At 39.5% G+C, this 14,208-nt stretch overlaps 2 protein-coding genes across 2 annotated transcripts in view; both read left to right on the forward strand.

Annotated features, from left to right (window-relative positions):
• Window positions 1–607: 607 nt before the first annotated feature.
• ero1a (endoplasmic reticulum oxidoreductase 1 alpha) lies at window positions 608–10,522 on the forward strand. Its single transcript, XM_005751425.1, has 15 exons — window positions 608–1,016; window positions 1,771–1,890; window positions 1,980–2,063; window positions 2,383–2,424; window positions 4,198–4,274; window positions 4,638–4,711; window positions 5,286–5,406; window positions 5,799–5,860; window positions 5,958–5,984; window positions 6,057–6,149; window positions 6,249–6,495; window positions 8,161–8,230; window positions 8,711–8,797; window positions 8,905–9,041; window positions 9,664–10,522. Exons 1-15 carry the CDS (start codon window positions 939–941, stop codon window positions 9,722–9,724), a joined length of 1,380 nt encoding a protein of 459 aa, XP_005751482.1. The 5' UTR covers window positions 608–938; the 3' UTR covers window positions 9,725–10,522.
• Window positions 10,523–10,906: 384 nt separating this feature from the next.
• pacsin3 (protein kinase C and casein kinase substrate in neurons 3) overlaps window positions 10,907–14,208 on the forward strand; it is a 35,565-nt gene continuing 32,263 nt past the window's right edge. Inside the window, exon 1 of the mRNA XM_005751438.1 lies at window positions 10,907–11,224. The gene's annotated coding sequence lies outside the window, so the exon portion shown is untranslated. The remainder of the gene's footprint in view (window positions 11,225–14,208) is intronic.

Here is a 14,208-nt window from a genome sequence, read left to right on the forward strand (position 1 = left end):
AAGCTTTAGTCAGGTTACGTGGAAGACTATGCTAAAAAGAGTTTTCGGTTATGACATAAGTTAAATTTAAACACAAGTTCTCTCTCTCAGTGGCAATACCAGTTTCCTCACACAGTCTAAAGGGAAGAGATTAAATGGATGTTATATTTCAAAGCTATTTTACTACTGTACTGGCTGCTGTATCACAGGAGTGATGTCATTTGTCTTTTCTACGGTAAACTTTGAGCGATCACGCTAGGTGGAAAGGCCAATAAATTATCGCCCTTTAGCGCCACCGCGTGGTTGACCTGTAGTATTACAGCTGACATTTTTTAAACTATAAAATCATAATTATCGTTTTGTCTGTACAATGTGGGCCGTACTGAGTGTAGTTATTAATACATATGCACTGTTGTTTCTTCACATTTTTATTAAAACACATATCACATTATCTCTCTATTTAAAAAAAACCTATACATTTATCCAGCTTATTACGTTGTTTTTTTTATTCCTGTGTATTATAATACGTCATGTATGTCACATTGAATTCAGCTTTTTTAATATCATTTTTTTTCTCCTGAGGCTATCTAAAAAAAAACAGCGAATCGCTTCCATGTGAGCCTCGCTGTGAGTTCCAGTCGGATGGTTTTGTGAGCGAACAGGAAGCAAAAATTCCCCTGCGTTTAAATACCTACAAATACCAAAGTGTTTAAAAAGAGGAGACACTGGCAGCACTGGAGTGATGTCGGTGTGATGATACGTGATTAAAGCTGCTGCTGCTGCTGATGGTCGGGTCGTCACGTATTGCACGTAGCGGATTGGAAATGAGGAAATAACCAGGAAGCTGACAGCAGATCACCTCCTCCTCACAGCTGCTGCTGCTGCTTTCATTCACACGTAGCTACAGAGAGAAGCTGCAGTTTGTCAAGCAGAGGTCCGTGGAAACAAGAAGGGTCGTCATGAAACTGGTGGTCATCGTCCCCCTCCTCCTTCTCCTCGAGGTGTCCGGATACGCAGAGTGCAGGTGTTTCTGTCAGGTGAGTGCTGGACGCGGTTCTGACTTACTTCCTACATTGGTGGGATTATTTGACCGGGTTACAGGTAACTTGTACTGATTCATTTTACATGAGTGTCGGTTTTTATGGCTACCCTAAAATTCCAGACTGTGAGTCAATGGCCTCAAAGTCATTTTGAATGGTAGGAGGAAACAAAAAAACAACAGCAACAACCAAGTCAAGTTGGTTTGATAGTACCAAGTAACTGGAGTTCACTTCTTGTGTATTGATTTCATTTTAATGAGTTTTTTACATTTGCTTAGTGTTGTTGTTGTTGTTGTCGTCAGTGAAAATATCAGTAACAATACAGTTCTGTTAAAACAATTGTGGTTTGGCCTAGGCCCCTGCATTAAATGTGCATCGGCAGTAAGTAATTTCTTTATTTCTGTGTAATGTCACACTGATGTTGTTGCTTATAAATACCAAGTTTTGTAGTTGAGCACCCTGGAGGCGAGGAACCTGCCCATGTTTTGTAACAGTGAAGGTGCTATGGTCTAATTCCCCTCATATTTTGATTACTTAAGAATTTTTCTTGTGTACACATTACATTGATATTCAGATCTATACTTTATTGACCCCACAAGGAAAATGACTGTTGAATAAAAATAAATAGAAATAGTACAGTCTACTACTGAAACTCTTTACAGTGTTTTCCAATCTTACTTCGGCTTGCTCTCAGGAGCATACTACACTGTACACTGGATAACCAGCTGTTTGCCTGTTCCCTCTACATCAGGTGACAGGCGACCTGGATGACTGCACGTGTGATGTGGAGACCATCGACCGCTTCAACAACGACCAGCTGTTCCCAAAACTCCAGAGTCTTCTTGAGTCTGATTACTTTAGGTTCTACAAGGTACGACTCATGCACCACACATACGTATACGCACATCTGTGGGTGAGGTCTGTTACTCTGAATGTGTGTTTGGCTTCCATCCTCTGCAGGTGAATCTGAATAAACCGTGTCCTTTCTGGACTGCCAGCAATGAGTGTGGTCTGAGGGACTGTGCTGTGCAGCCCTGCTCTCCTGTGAGTTTAACCCTCATATAGCAGCTGTAAACAGACTTTTACGCCCCCCCATTCAACCTGCTGTTAATGTCTGATCACTGTCTGTATAACTCATAACAATGCATTGGCATTGTTTCTTGTGAACCAACCTAATTGCTTTTGCATATCAAGATTAAATTGAGGGTGCAGCCGTTGTGTATTTAAATACCAAGTGTAAATGCAAAGACCTGTGGACTATATTTAAATATCATTAAAAAAAAAACTACAAAGATTACCTATTAATTCCAGGTGAAAGAGGAGAAATGGTCACATCAGACTGACTGAAACTGTCTATTCACAGAACGAGGTGCCCGAGGGGCTCCGATCCGCTCCCCACAACAAGGTGAGTATCTCAGGATCAGTAAGTGGCACAAACTGGCTGCGACTCAGATGGTCTCTTTATTTGTGTCCCATTTATTTAATCAAATCTGACAACAGTTTACCTTCTCCATATGTAAAGTTTACTGAGGATTAATGTCACTTTGGAAATGAATCAAAACTGGAGTCATACAGTAAGTAAACACACCCTCGTGCAATTTATCACTTAAGAAATCAGAAATCAGAAAGGGTTTTATTGCCAAATGTTGAGCGGGTTTACAACATTAGGAAATTGCTGCGGTGCTTCAGTGCAAACATACTGTTATAATACTGTTATAAATTAAGCTTAAATAGACATGAAAATAAATGCCAGACGACTCAAATACAGTTATTAAGAGGTGATGCAGATTCTTCAGTATTAACAATGTGTGTCGAGTCAGTGCAGTCTCTTCCAGTTACAGGGGAAAAATAGTGTAGACAGCTTCTAATTGATGAGTGCATCTACTGTGATGGGTTAGAGAGGAGCTGCTGTAAAGCCTTGAACCTTTTTGCTGTCAGCATCTTGTTTTGTGTTTTGTAAAAAGACGCAGGAATCTGTATGGAATTATTTATATGTCAAAAATCACGTGTGAGAAAAAGCATAATCTGAGCAAATAACTCCATTTCATTGCCGAGTTTTCCTTTACATTTCAGAACATCCATCTTTTATATCCCATGAAGTCTATGGAAAAAAGCGTTGCTTCTTCATTCTTTAGAGAGGGCCTGAGAGATTTCTCTCAGATTGTGAAAGGGATTGCTTGAGTCACTTGTGCAAAAAGAAAACAAGCAAAAACAAAAGAAAATCCAAAATGGCAATCCCCTCACAGCTCTCCCCCAAACTCAGCATAAAGACACGCTTTCCCATAATTATCTATGTTTTTCTTTTTTTACTCATCCTGTTGAAGACCCGATGACCTTTAGCTGCGTCGAGCATCCGTCCATCTTTCCGTTCACCCATTAACAATTTTTACAAGAGTCACGACTGCTTCTACAGCACAATTTAATCAAACCTTTACACAGTCAACAAAAAACTGGTCTTCATTGAAACTATTGTCAAGGTTTCATTTACTTTCTTCAGAGTTTTGAGATTAAAAAAAAATTCACTGGTGCAGAACGTAGTTGAACCATATTATCATTATTATTATTATTATTATTATTATTATTATTATTATTATTATTATTATTATTATTACCTTTAGCTTAGAGACAGATCCACACTGCTGCTCAGCTGCCAAAAACATTTTATACCATCCATTAAATCTACAAATCCTCACAGTGTGGCCATATTTCTGGATTTGTTGCTAATGTGACAGTTTTGTAAATGTAATGTACTGTACTGTAGCACATTTTGCTTTTTATAAAGACTAATTTTGTTGTTGTTGTGGGTTTTACAGGAGGATGTAATGTTTAAAATTAAAACAAACAAACAAAAAGGTCATGGGATTCTAAAAAGTTTTATTTGCTAGTGCACTAGAGCACCTTTTTGACACAATAAAAAACGTTTCTATGTTTAATGCTCGACATGTATTATAAAAAAATGTAATAAATCACATTTTTACATCATGGCATTAAAGTGAACAGGTTTATCTGCTGTATTGTGTTAGCAGTTAGCAGTTTTGTTACTTTCACTTTCAGCTTCCTGCTGTTAATGAGTCATCACAGCAAGTTTGATAGAATATAGCTTTGCTGCCCCTCAGATTTTCTCAGTAATTCATAGAATTGTAAATTTAAAGTTTGTGTGTGTGTGTGTGTGTTTCAGTATTCAGCAGAAGTGAACGAGCAGCAGGATGAGTGTGAGAAGGCGAAGCATCTGGGAGCTGTAGATGTCTCATTAAGGTGAGTCTCATTCATTTTGCTCAGTTCTTTTCTTCTTCTAAAAGTGACTTTTTGACATTTTTTATTCAGACTGTTCTTTTGAGTAAATTGTGCACTGCATTGGATGAAACTGTCTGGAAGGCGGTTGGGTGGTGAGCATACAAGGCATAGTTCGGGTGAAAGCTGCTTCTTTAACCTGAAGAACCATACTCGTTATCTTTGCTATTGGGAACAAAATCATTAATATATAACTCAAATTATTTTCTGGTAACACGTTCAAGCGGGATACCAAAGTAGGATTTAACTTTCTTTTCTGACCTATGAACCTCCACACTGAGGTTGAGCACAACTAAGCCAACTGAGTGCTCTCCTTTTTGTTCCCAGCGCTGAGACCAGAGAGGCTCTGCTCGACTGGAACAAATATGACGACGAAGCAGAACGCTTCTGCGTGGTTGACGGTACGTCTCAGTCCAGCTGAATGAAGGAAGAAGCAAATTTGATACATTTTGATTACCAAAAATAATTGCTAATTGACACTAGGCAGAAATATGATAGTCAAATGCTGTAGATTGTAAGGCAACATGTGTACGTCAACAGCAAAGTTAAAGAATGAAAATGTTTTGTAAACATAACAGATTATTTAGCTTAGCATAACTGAAAGGGAACATAAAGAATAGATAGTATGTCTTGTTTTTGGTAAGGGGATATGATTACAAGAGACATTTTTAGGGAATGTAATGCTATGTTTAAGCAGTATTGGGACTGACTGTAAAACATACTCCAAGGAGTAGTTTTAGGAAACATGATTCAAGCAATTACAACACAGAAGATGGTGCAACATGTAGAAAATGTAATGAAACACTAGGATCCATTTCTCCAAAACCTTTGTGAAATGCTAGTGGGTAACTCCTCTTTCCTGAATAAATCCCCTCCACCACCACCCTCTGCTACATTCTGTCACATGTGGCTGACAAAAAAAAGATGTTTTCATTATAATGACTTGCAGCTGAATAAAGGCTCGCTCTTTTCCAGATGAAGAGTCACCAGACTCCCAGTATGTCGACTTGCTGCTGAATCCAGAACGCTTCACAGGCTACAAAGGACCAGAGGCCTGGCAGATCTGGAACAGCATCTATGAGGAGAACTGTTTCAAGTAAGCGTTCAGAGCCCACAAAATAAGTGACTGTAGTTTATACTTTAGCGTGACTCACAGTTCAAAAATAATCCCCAGTTATCTCACACTGGGACTTAGAGGTTGTTACCTCTTACTTCATCTCCTGTTTGAAATAGATTGCTTTAGCTCACTTTCAGCCAAGTTTTGAGGAGCAGGCGGATGGCTCTTCAATGCCCACAGCCATAGAGGTGTCCGCAGTGACCATGTTAGGGACATCTATATCCTCTGACATCAGAATAGTCTGAAGCCTGAGCTTTGGCTCACAGGGATGATTTGTATATAGAGTGACATCATGTTGCCATGTTTACGATCAACATCCACCACTGTGACCACCCTGTAATGAAAAGGAAACCTTTATGTGTCCTTCTCAGACCATATACTATCAAACGACCACTAAATCCCACCTCATTCCAGAGCAGCCCAGGAAGTGAAGGTAGGAATTCTTCAGTGTTATATCTCACCATTTTTCTAAAACAATTGCAGTTTTGTTTTGTTTTCTCCATTTCTGATGACACGTACTTTGTTTGCAGCGAGGACCTTCTACAGCTGGCTGGAAGGTAAGCTGATGCTACACCTTAAGATTCTCTTTTTGTCGAGTTTTCGATAAATTCTCTGCCTTTCTCTCTCAGGCCAGTGTGTGGAGAAAAGGGCTTTTTTCCGGCTTGTCTCAGGTCTGCACGCCAGCATTAACATACACCTGAGTGCCAGATATCTGCTGGATGGTGAGGCAGAAAAAAAACAGCCCTTGTTCATTTTCTTTTTCCTTTTGTCTGAAGAGTCAAAATAACTGACACTCACTTTTATTGCCTTCTTTCCTTCAGACAGCTGGTTTCAGAAGAAGTGGGGTCACAATGTGTCGGAGTTCAGACAGCGTTTTGATTCGGAGCTGACGGTCGGCGAAGGGCCCAAGAGGCTCCGCAACCTTTACTTCCTTTACCTGATAGAGCTGCGAGCACTGGCTAAAGTTCTGCCGTTCTTCCAGCAGTCATCCTTCCAGCTGTACACGGGCAGACCCGAGGAGGACCAGAAACACAAGGAGCAGCTGCTGGACATCCTGCAGCTGGCCAGGTTGGTCTCAGACCACACCAATCATTGTTAGACTTTCACTGAATAAAGGTATAATACAGCATGCCCTTTTTTTCTTGATACCTAGTATTCATGTTCTATAAATGAAAGATCAACCATATTGTGTTTTTTAACAGTTAATTTCACTCAAAGTGCGCTAATTAGAAATGCCTGATTTGATATAGATTTACACTCAGGTTGTCAAGGTGCAGCTCGAAGATCTTGCCCTAGTTCTGCTGTGGATTTGACCCATGAAGCTGAGATCAGGGCAACTTGATGGTCAGATCAACTTCTGCAAGAGTCCTTGTACTTCTCGTGGCTGAAGTTTTCCTTGTGACTCTGGCCGTACGCTTGCCCTCGCTGTCATGCTCCAGAGTGAAATTGGCACGAGTCAAATAGCTTATTGACAACATCACTGTCAGTGTCAGTGATGTCTGTCAGTGCGCCCCAGGGCAGCTGTGGCTACAATGTAGCTTGCCATCTCCAGTGTGTGAATGTGTGTGTGAATGAGTGGATGACTGAATGTAGTGTGAAGCGCTTTGGGGTCCTTAGGGACTAGAAAAGCGCTATACAAATGCAGGCCATTTACCATCACAAAATGGATATGAATGTAAACATCTGAACTGTATGGTTTCTGATCAGAAAAGTGGATGTGGATGGGTGGTGTTAGAAAGAAGTGAGCACTGTTATGAAGCGCCTTGAGGCGACTTATGTTGTGATTTGGCGCTATATAAATAAAATTGAATTGAATTGAATTGAATTGAATTGTTAGCACTCTGCACTCTGGGAAATGTAGGCAACAGATTCTGACATATGACACCTGTGGTTTTACAGCAATGCTTTTTAAAGTCCAACAGTTTAATCACAGTCCCTGCCAAGGTTAATATAGTTAGCTAAAAATAAACTGAAAACTACAACTAGATGTGAGAAAGTGTTGTAGTTCACTAATAATAAAAATAATAATAAAATAAAAACTAGACTTTTGAAAAAATTCAAACTAACTGGAGTGATTTTGAGAACTAACTAAAATGAAATACAAATGTCATTATAACTTGCTTGATAAGTCATGGATAGGTGTGTTTATTATAAACTGTGAGTCAACTGCTTTCAAGAAGTTCAGCGTGTTTATATTATTACACCTGTACCAATATCCCCAAATCTTGCCTCTGGCATATGCCCTCCTTACAGTGATCACTAAAAAGACTAAAACTGCAACTAATAAAAACTAAACAAGTTCAAACAATAAAAACTAAACCGAAAAAAGAAATTGTACTCTTGAAACTAACTGAAACTACACTAAATTAATAACAAAAAGTCCAAATGAAATAACAATAAAAGCTAAAAACAAATTAAATAATACAACACTGTACTAACTCTGGTCACTTCTTCGCACTTCACACTTCTTTCTTTATTAATCTCTGTCTTTCTTCCACAGCACGTCTTTTATCCTGTCTTCCTTTTTTTACTGCAACTGGTCACGGCAGATTATTATTATTATTATTATTATTATTATTATTATTATTATTATTATTATTAGTATTATTGTATGATCGACCTTACAATATAAAGCACCTTGCAGCGACTTTTGTTGTGATTTGGCGCTGTATAAATAAAATAAAAACGGACTTCCATGCAATGTTTTGATGACGTTCATCTCCTCTTTTCTAGATCTTTCCCTTTGCACTTTGATGAGGCTTCTCTGTTTGCTGGGGATGAAAAGGAAGCAGCCAAACTGAAGGTCAGCAAGTGTTTCAAACTCTGCTGAAGTTATTGTTAAGTTATTGATATTGTGGACGTAATGCACCAACTGATTACATATTCACAGGGATGTTAATTAATATTTTCAGAATGCTCCCCACCCATATTGTTGATTGTTTGAGCTCATAAAATTCAAAATGATTTATAATTAACCTTCTGGTTTAACTGCATAAAAGCATTCAGTTGTATTCTAGCCACGCCAGTTAGAACTCTACGTGAAATTGTGCTGTAAAAACATTGATGCATCAAAAAATGCTCTAGCTGCAGAGTGAATGCAGATACAGAGATACGGGGAAGCCGATGCTTTGAAACCTTTTATCGCATTAACAAAGCTGCTGGGAGTGATCTTGTGTACGCAGGGTTGCTGCAAACACACAGTAATACTGACTGGAGTTGCAGTTTTAATTTGTGTGGGTAACTTTCAAGATTTAAAATGACCTGAGTTTTCTGTGAATGTCAGGAGGATATCAGACTGGCCTTCCTCAACATCTCCAGGATCATGGACTGTGTTGGGTGCTTTAAGTGTCGCCTGTGGGGGAAACTGCAGGTACCTGTTACTTTCCTCTTAGTGCCTCTCGTTAGCTTGTAGCGCTTCTTTTGTAAAGATGAACTTGATTTTTTTGTTTGTTTTGATCGCTGCCTCTCGTGTCACAGACCCAGGGATTAGGCACAGCCTTGAAGATTTTGTTTTCAGAGCGACAGATTGAAGCTCTGCCCAAATCCAGTAACCAGCGACCCAGTTTCCAGCTCAGCCGGCAGGAGATCGTCTCCCTGTTCAATGCCTTTGGAAGGTCAGAGAGAGAGGCTGTGGACATCAAGTCATACATGTGCCATATTTAAAAAAATCTCCTTAGTTCCAGCTCACACCCACTCTGCTCCTTGGAGAGCTTTTGTTGCCTGCGCGTTAGTTTATTATTGTATCTGAAGCACTTTTAAAACCTGAAAATGATTTTTGGATATGATAAATGAGCATGCGCCATTTATTATTCAGAAGCCTTCTATGCATCTCCTTTGCGAATTCCTTCTTGAGCTGAGTGCTTGAGCTATCAGGAAATTTAGACTGATATTTGAGTTACTAAATGCTTACTTTGTGTGTAAATACAAAAGTAAGTTTAATCAATATCAAACTCCTAAGTCTGTCACTTTAGAACAAGTTTATCTCTATAATAGGAACTTACATAAGTGAGTACTGATCTTATTGGAAATTCACACTCATTTAAAACAAAAGTTAAAACAAATATGTTCAACATGAAATCAAAATAGTGCAAAACTTGCCTAAATTTTCTGTAAATTGAGGCTACAATATAATATTCGCAGAGAAACTGGGTTTAATATTAGTTAAAACATACTGGAGTATTTTTTTCATTATTTTGTACTTATTATTTTAACTGTGTCCTCCTGAATCCTGCGCAGGATTTCCACGAGCGTCAGGGAGCTGAAGAACTTCAGAGTGCTGTTAGCAGAGGAGCAGTGAGGACATCCAGAGGAGTCTGCCTTCACCTGTTGACTCCTCTCTGATGGGGCTTTATTTCAACATGTGCACTTTTGTGGTCCCAGGCCACTGACTGCCATCTTTCCTACTGTCTTAAACCTGCTGAAATGTCGACTGAAAGATCAGCTTTAATCAGCCAAGTGTTTATTTTTCCTTAAAATAATGCATTGCTTTCTTTTGAATTAAACTAAAGTCATATTTAAAAAAACAAAAAACAAAATGACACTTTGTGGCATGGTTTAATGTTCCTTCAAGTGGTATCATTTTTTTTTGCTGATGGAGAAACGTGCTTGTCTATTTTCAAATGCGCTTTGATCAATGAAATCACTTCAGTTGCTGTTTGGGAGCTGACTGCTAAGAATTCTGTCTCACCTGTTCACACCTGTGTTGTTGGGATCATGCTTTGCTCCTGAGGATGGCGCTGTTTGTCAAGAAAATAGATGAGAAACGTCAAATCTAAATTGAATGCGGGCCACAAATATGCAGTATGTCGAAAGGAAAACTATACAGGAATGGACACCAACGTTTAAAATTCATTATCACACTGATTCTCGTAACAGCCATCCTCTGTTTTCAGAGTCGCAGGTTTTCAGGTGCGTGTCCAGAAGTTATAATGAAACCTGTTTCCACCTGGGAGGAAGGTTTTGTAAACCATTCAGCACAGATCCCCAAAATATTTATATACTGTTGGTAATATTCCGATTGTACATTGTATTTGTGTATAAGTTTGGAGATTTAAAATTAAAATGTATATATAAAAGTCATTTTATGAAAATGTAAACGGTAATAAAATTTTAAAATTATTTTTAAATGTTCTAAATTCAAAGCTGTTTTTTATTAAATAAATGTGAATATTTGTATTTGTAATTGGGCGTGGTTTGCGCTTATGTGTTCAGTGCCTTGGTCAGAGAGTCTGCGATGGATGTGTGAGAGCGCTGGAGGGCAGCATGCAGCCGCCCGCAGACAGTGAAGGGTTAACCTGTAATAGGATGAATGGATATTGTGGTGAGCAGCATCTGATTACACAGAAACGCCAGCAGGCACCGGAGGGGGGAAGACACGTCCGTACACCTACCAGCACAGACGGCGTTTGGTTCCTGCCAGGGAATACAAACGCGCTCCTTTTCCTTTTTAATTAGCGTTATCATTATTTTTTTCCCTTTCTCTCAGCGTGCAGGCTATAACTTTACTTTTCTTTTTCTTTCTTTTTTTAACCGAGCCGAGCAGGAACCGAGCCCGCCGTTATTATGGGAGTTTGTTGAAACAGTGCTGTGGCTGGAGGAGTGTAAATGGCTGAGAGAGGTCGACGGACGACTTGAGAGACAACTTGCAAGATGTCGCACTTTGTGGAAGCCTAAAAAAGGAGTATTTGCTTTTGTTTTTTACTGTTAGCGTGACAGGAGGTGGTGAAAGAGTAGGGGAGAGGCTGCAGCTCAAGGAGGATCTGGTGTTGGTTTGTTCCTCCGGCTCGGAGAGAAATAGGTAAGGCTCCTCACCTGCCTGCTGTCTGCACATGTTCACACCCTGAACACTGAGAACACTTTGCGATGGGAAAACTGCCCAATGCAAGCAACTGGAAAGAAGTGCTGCTGTTTTATTGTCTGCTTTTTGTCTTCCCAAAATGTTTCCAGGTGTATTTCATAGACTAGTTTTAGTTATTATTAATCTAGCTCTAAGTATAATCAGAAATACACCGTCTGTAATGAATATGTAAACAACCATGCAGTGACTATTAAACTTGCCATTTTTCCTATTCCCAACCAAAATGTGTAAGCTTACGCTTTAAAGCGGCACCAGGTGATTTTTGACCAGCAGGGGGCAGAAACCCCCCCAAACTCTCTACTTTACTTACGCAGCACCCCACCTGCTAAGACCATGTAGTAATTTAAATAGATTTTTAACTTTGTGCTATTATAATTCTGCCCTTTTGCTGCCCGTTGTTGTTGCTCATATTAATTAGTACCTGTAAGTGAGCCCAAAAGAAACATGAATAACACACATGACCCTTGCAAGGCACAGCTTTAGCAAAGTGTTATAACAGAAATGCAGACAATGGCAGGTGTAGTTATGCAGTCTTTTTCCCCTTTCAGTTTGTCCATTGTTAAAGTGCTTTACAACTGTGCCAGTAGTGCGCTCCTCCAGTTATACTAGGGACAAACCACAGGACTGAAGCAACAGAATTTTAGCAATGAAACAGTTAAATATATATGTTTAATGTTTTACATGAGGAAAAAAATATGCATACAGTGGCTCAAGTCAACTTAGCATGAAGAATTTGAGTTTGGGAAACAGTTACATGGTTGTCAGATTTACTGTTCCAAAAACTTTGATTTGCATCTGTAAACATAACCTGCACTAAAAGAGTGCAGGAATCGGGTTACTAGTGCTTATCATATGTATAAGAACCTGATTTATACTTAAGTCCATGCGAGTAAAAGAAGATGATTTAGGCATTTTAAAATGTGTCAGTGATCTGCCAGCATGAGAATTAAGATTTGAAGTGACTTGTGGAGAAAGGAGCAACAAAATCATAATCAATTTTGTTGCTTTACCTTCATGACTTTAATGAAGTGTTGTTTCTGAGCCTCTGAAGAAAGTTTGGAGGCTATAGGAACCTCCCCCACCTTCAAGCTCTCTCCTGCCAAACAAGTTGAATTTCTTGGAAACATGAGATATGTCAACAAAGACTGTTCACTCCCTCCCAGTCTGTCAGATCACTTGTTCTTACATACTCCTTGAAAAGATGACCTCCCCCCCAAAAAAGTCAAAAAGCAAAGAGTGCAGGTCCGTTTGTTGACAGTAGAAATATTTCCGTGTGGCTCTATTGTGCAGACCAGGAGGATGAATCACTTATCAAGAAAGTTGCATGAACCTGTTAGCTGATAGATGATTTCTTTTATCATTTCAGCTCTGTTTTCACAAACCCTGTTGTAGCTGCATTCATTCATGCTTGGGTTGAATTTTCTAGAAAGCGTGCTTCCATGCAGTCAAATGTGAACAGCAGGGGAAACAGGTTAATCTTCGGTCGTGTTGCCTGCAGCATGCAACAGATTGAGCTTAGACTCCCAGGGCCTACGTCCCGTTTGCAGGCTTTATGTTTCCGTGCTGAGCTGGAGGGAGCTGCCACGGAGGCTATTTTAGACCAGGATGGCCTCCGTGATGTAGTTCTGGTCTGGTTAGAAGTGAGCTGGGAGAACAGCTGTATGTGTGGGAACAAGGCTGAGTTGTCCTTTTCTTTGACTCAGTCTGTGGAACGCCATACTCTCTGTGATCTGCTTTCGTTTTTTCTGCTCTCGCCTCTCACTGCCAGAGAAGCGTCACATGGTTTGCTGTCAGTTAGACACGGAGCCTCGGGCTGCAGGCAGCAGCTGTCAGACGGTACAGGACTGCCGTCAGTGAGCGGGAAAGCGAAATGTGGCCAAAATGCATGATTGCATTTTGCACACAAATTGCTGACGGTGATGTTTGTTCTTAAAAATGACTCTTTTCATAGTAAAGGTTGCTGACCCCTCCCCAAGATGGAGAACCCCTATGCTTTCATCAAACTGTGTGGCTATTTGTTTCTACTTACAGGATGTTTTGGTTTGGATGAACACTGTTAAATAACAGTACTGGCAGCTAGATTTGACAACATACTGTTATTTTACAGTGTATCTACTGTGATCTAGCAGGTACTTCTTACTAGAGTAGGCAATTCTTACAAAAGTGAAAATTAAAATACAGTGCTGCGTAGGATACATGCATTTTTTAGGTGTTCTTGCTATAATCTTTGTAATCAGTGCATAACTTTAAAACCTATTAAAGTGAGAACTGTATCCTCTCAGTTGGCATTTTCCGTTTTCTGTAGGTTTTCATGTCTTTCTTGAACCATAATACAAAAACAAGGTTCCTCGCTGTTAATATTTTTCATCAAAATTACCAACATTTACAGCTGAACTCACCTGAACTCACAAGGAATATTACAGTTGTATAGATAATTGTGTATGTGCATGATTCCCGTAAATCTGGAAAGTTAGGTTAATGGATAGAACCACAACAGACACATTGATGGGGCAAGATTATCGATTAAAGATAAGAAATGACGATTTCCCGGTTTCATCACAGTATTGACCCAATCGATATTCTAATGATGGATTTGATTCATTTTTAGTCTAGTTGGCAGTGAGGATCTTAGATTTTTTTTCCCACCTCTTCAGTCTGATTTGTGCTATTGTATTCTGAGTAATTACTGAAGTTATTCAAATATTATATCTGGAGAGACGTGGCCATAAAGTATCGTTTGACTGGTTGGTGGAAGCAGAAAATGATTCACCATCACTGGAAGTTATGCTTGATCTGCCCTCACACTACTATCCCACCTCTCATTAGTGAATTATTTGAAGCTAGAGCTGGGCGATAGAACGATAACGATATGTATCGCGATATAACTTTTACTCGATAGAGAAATTAAGCTATCGCGATAGACC

The sequence above is a fragment of the Pundamilia nyererei genome, unplaced genomic scaffold (genome assembly GCF_000239375.1).
Source record: "Pundamilia nyererei isolate P.nyererei 1_Seehausen unplaced genomic scaffold, PunNye1.0 scaffold00310, whole genome shotgun sequence".
In the NCBI taxonomy this organism is placed as follows: domain Eukaryota; kingdom Metazoa; phylum Chordata; class Actinopteri; order Cichliformes; family Cichlidae; genus Pundamilia; species Pundamilia nyererei.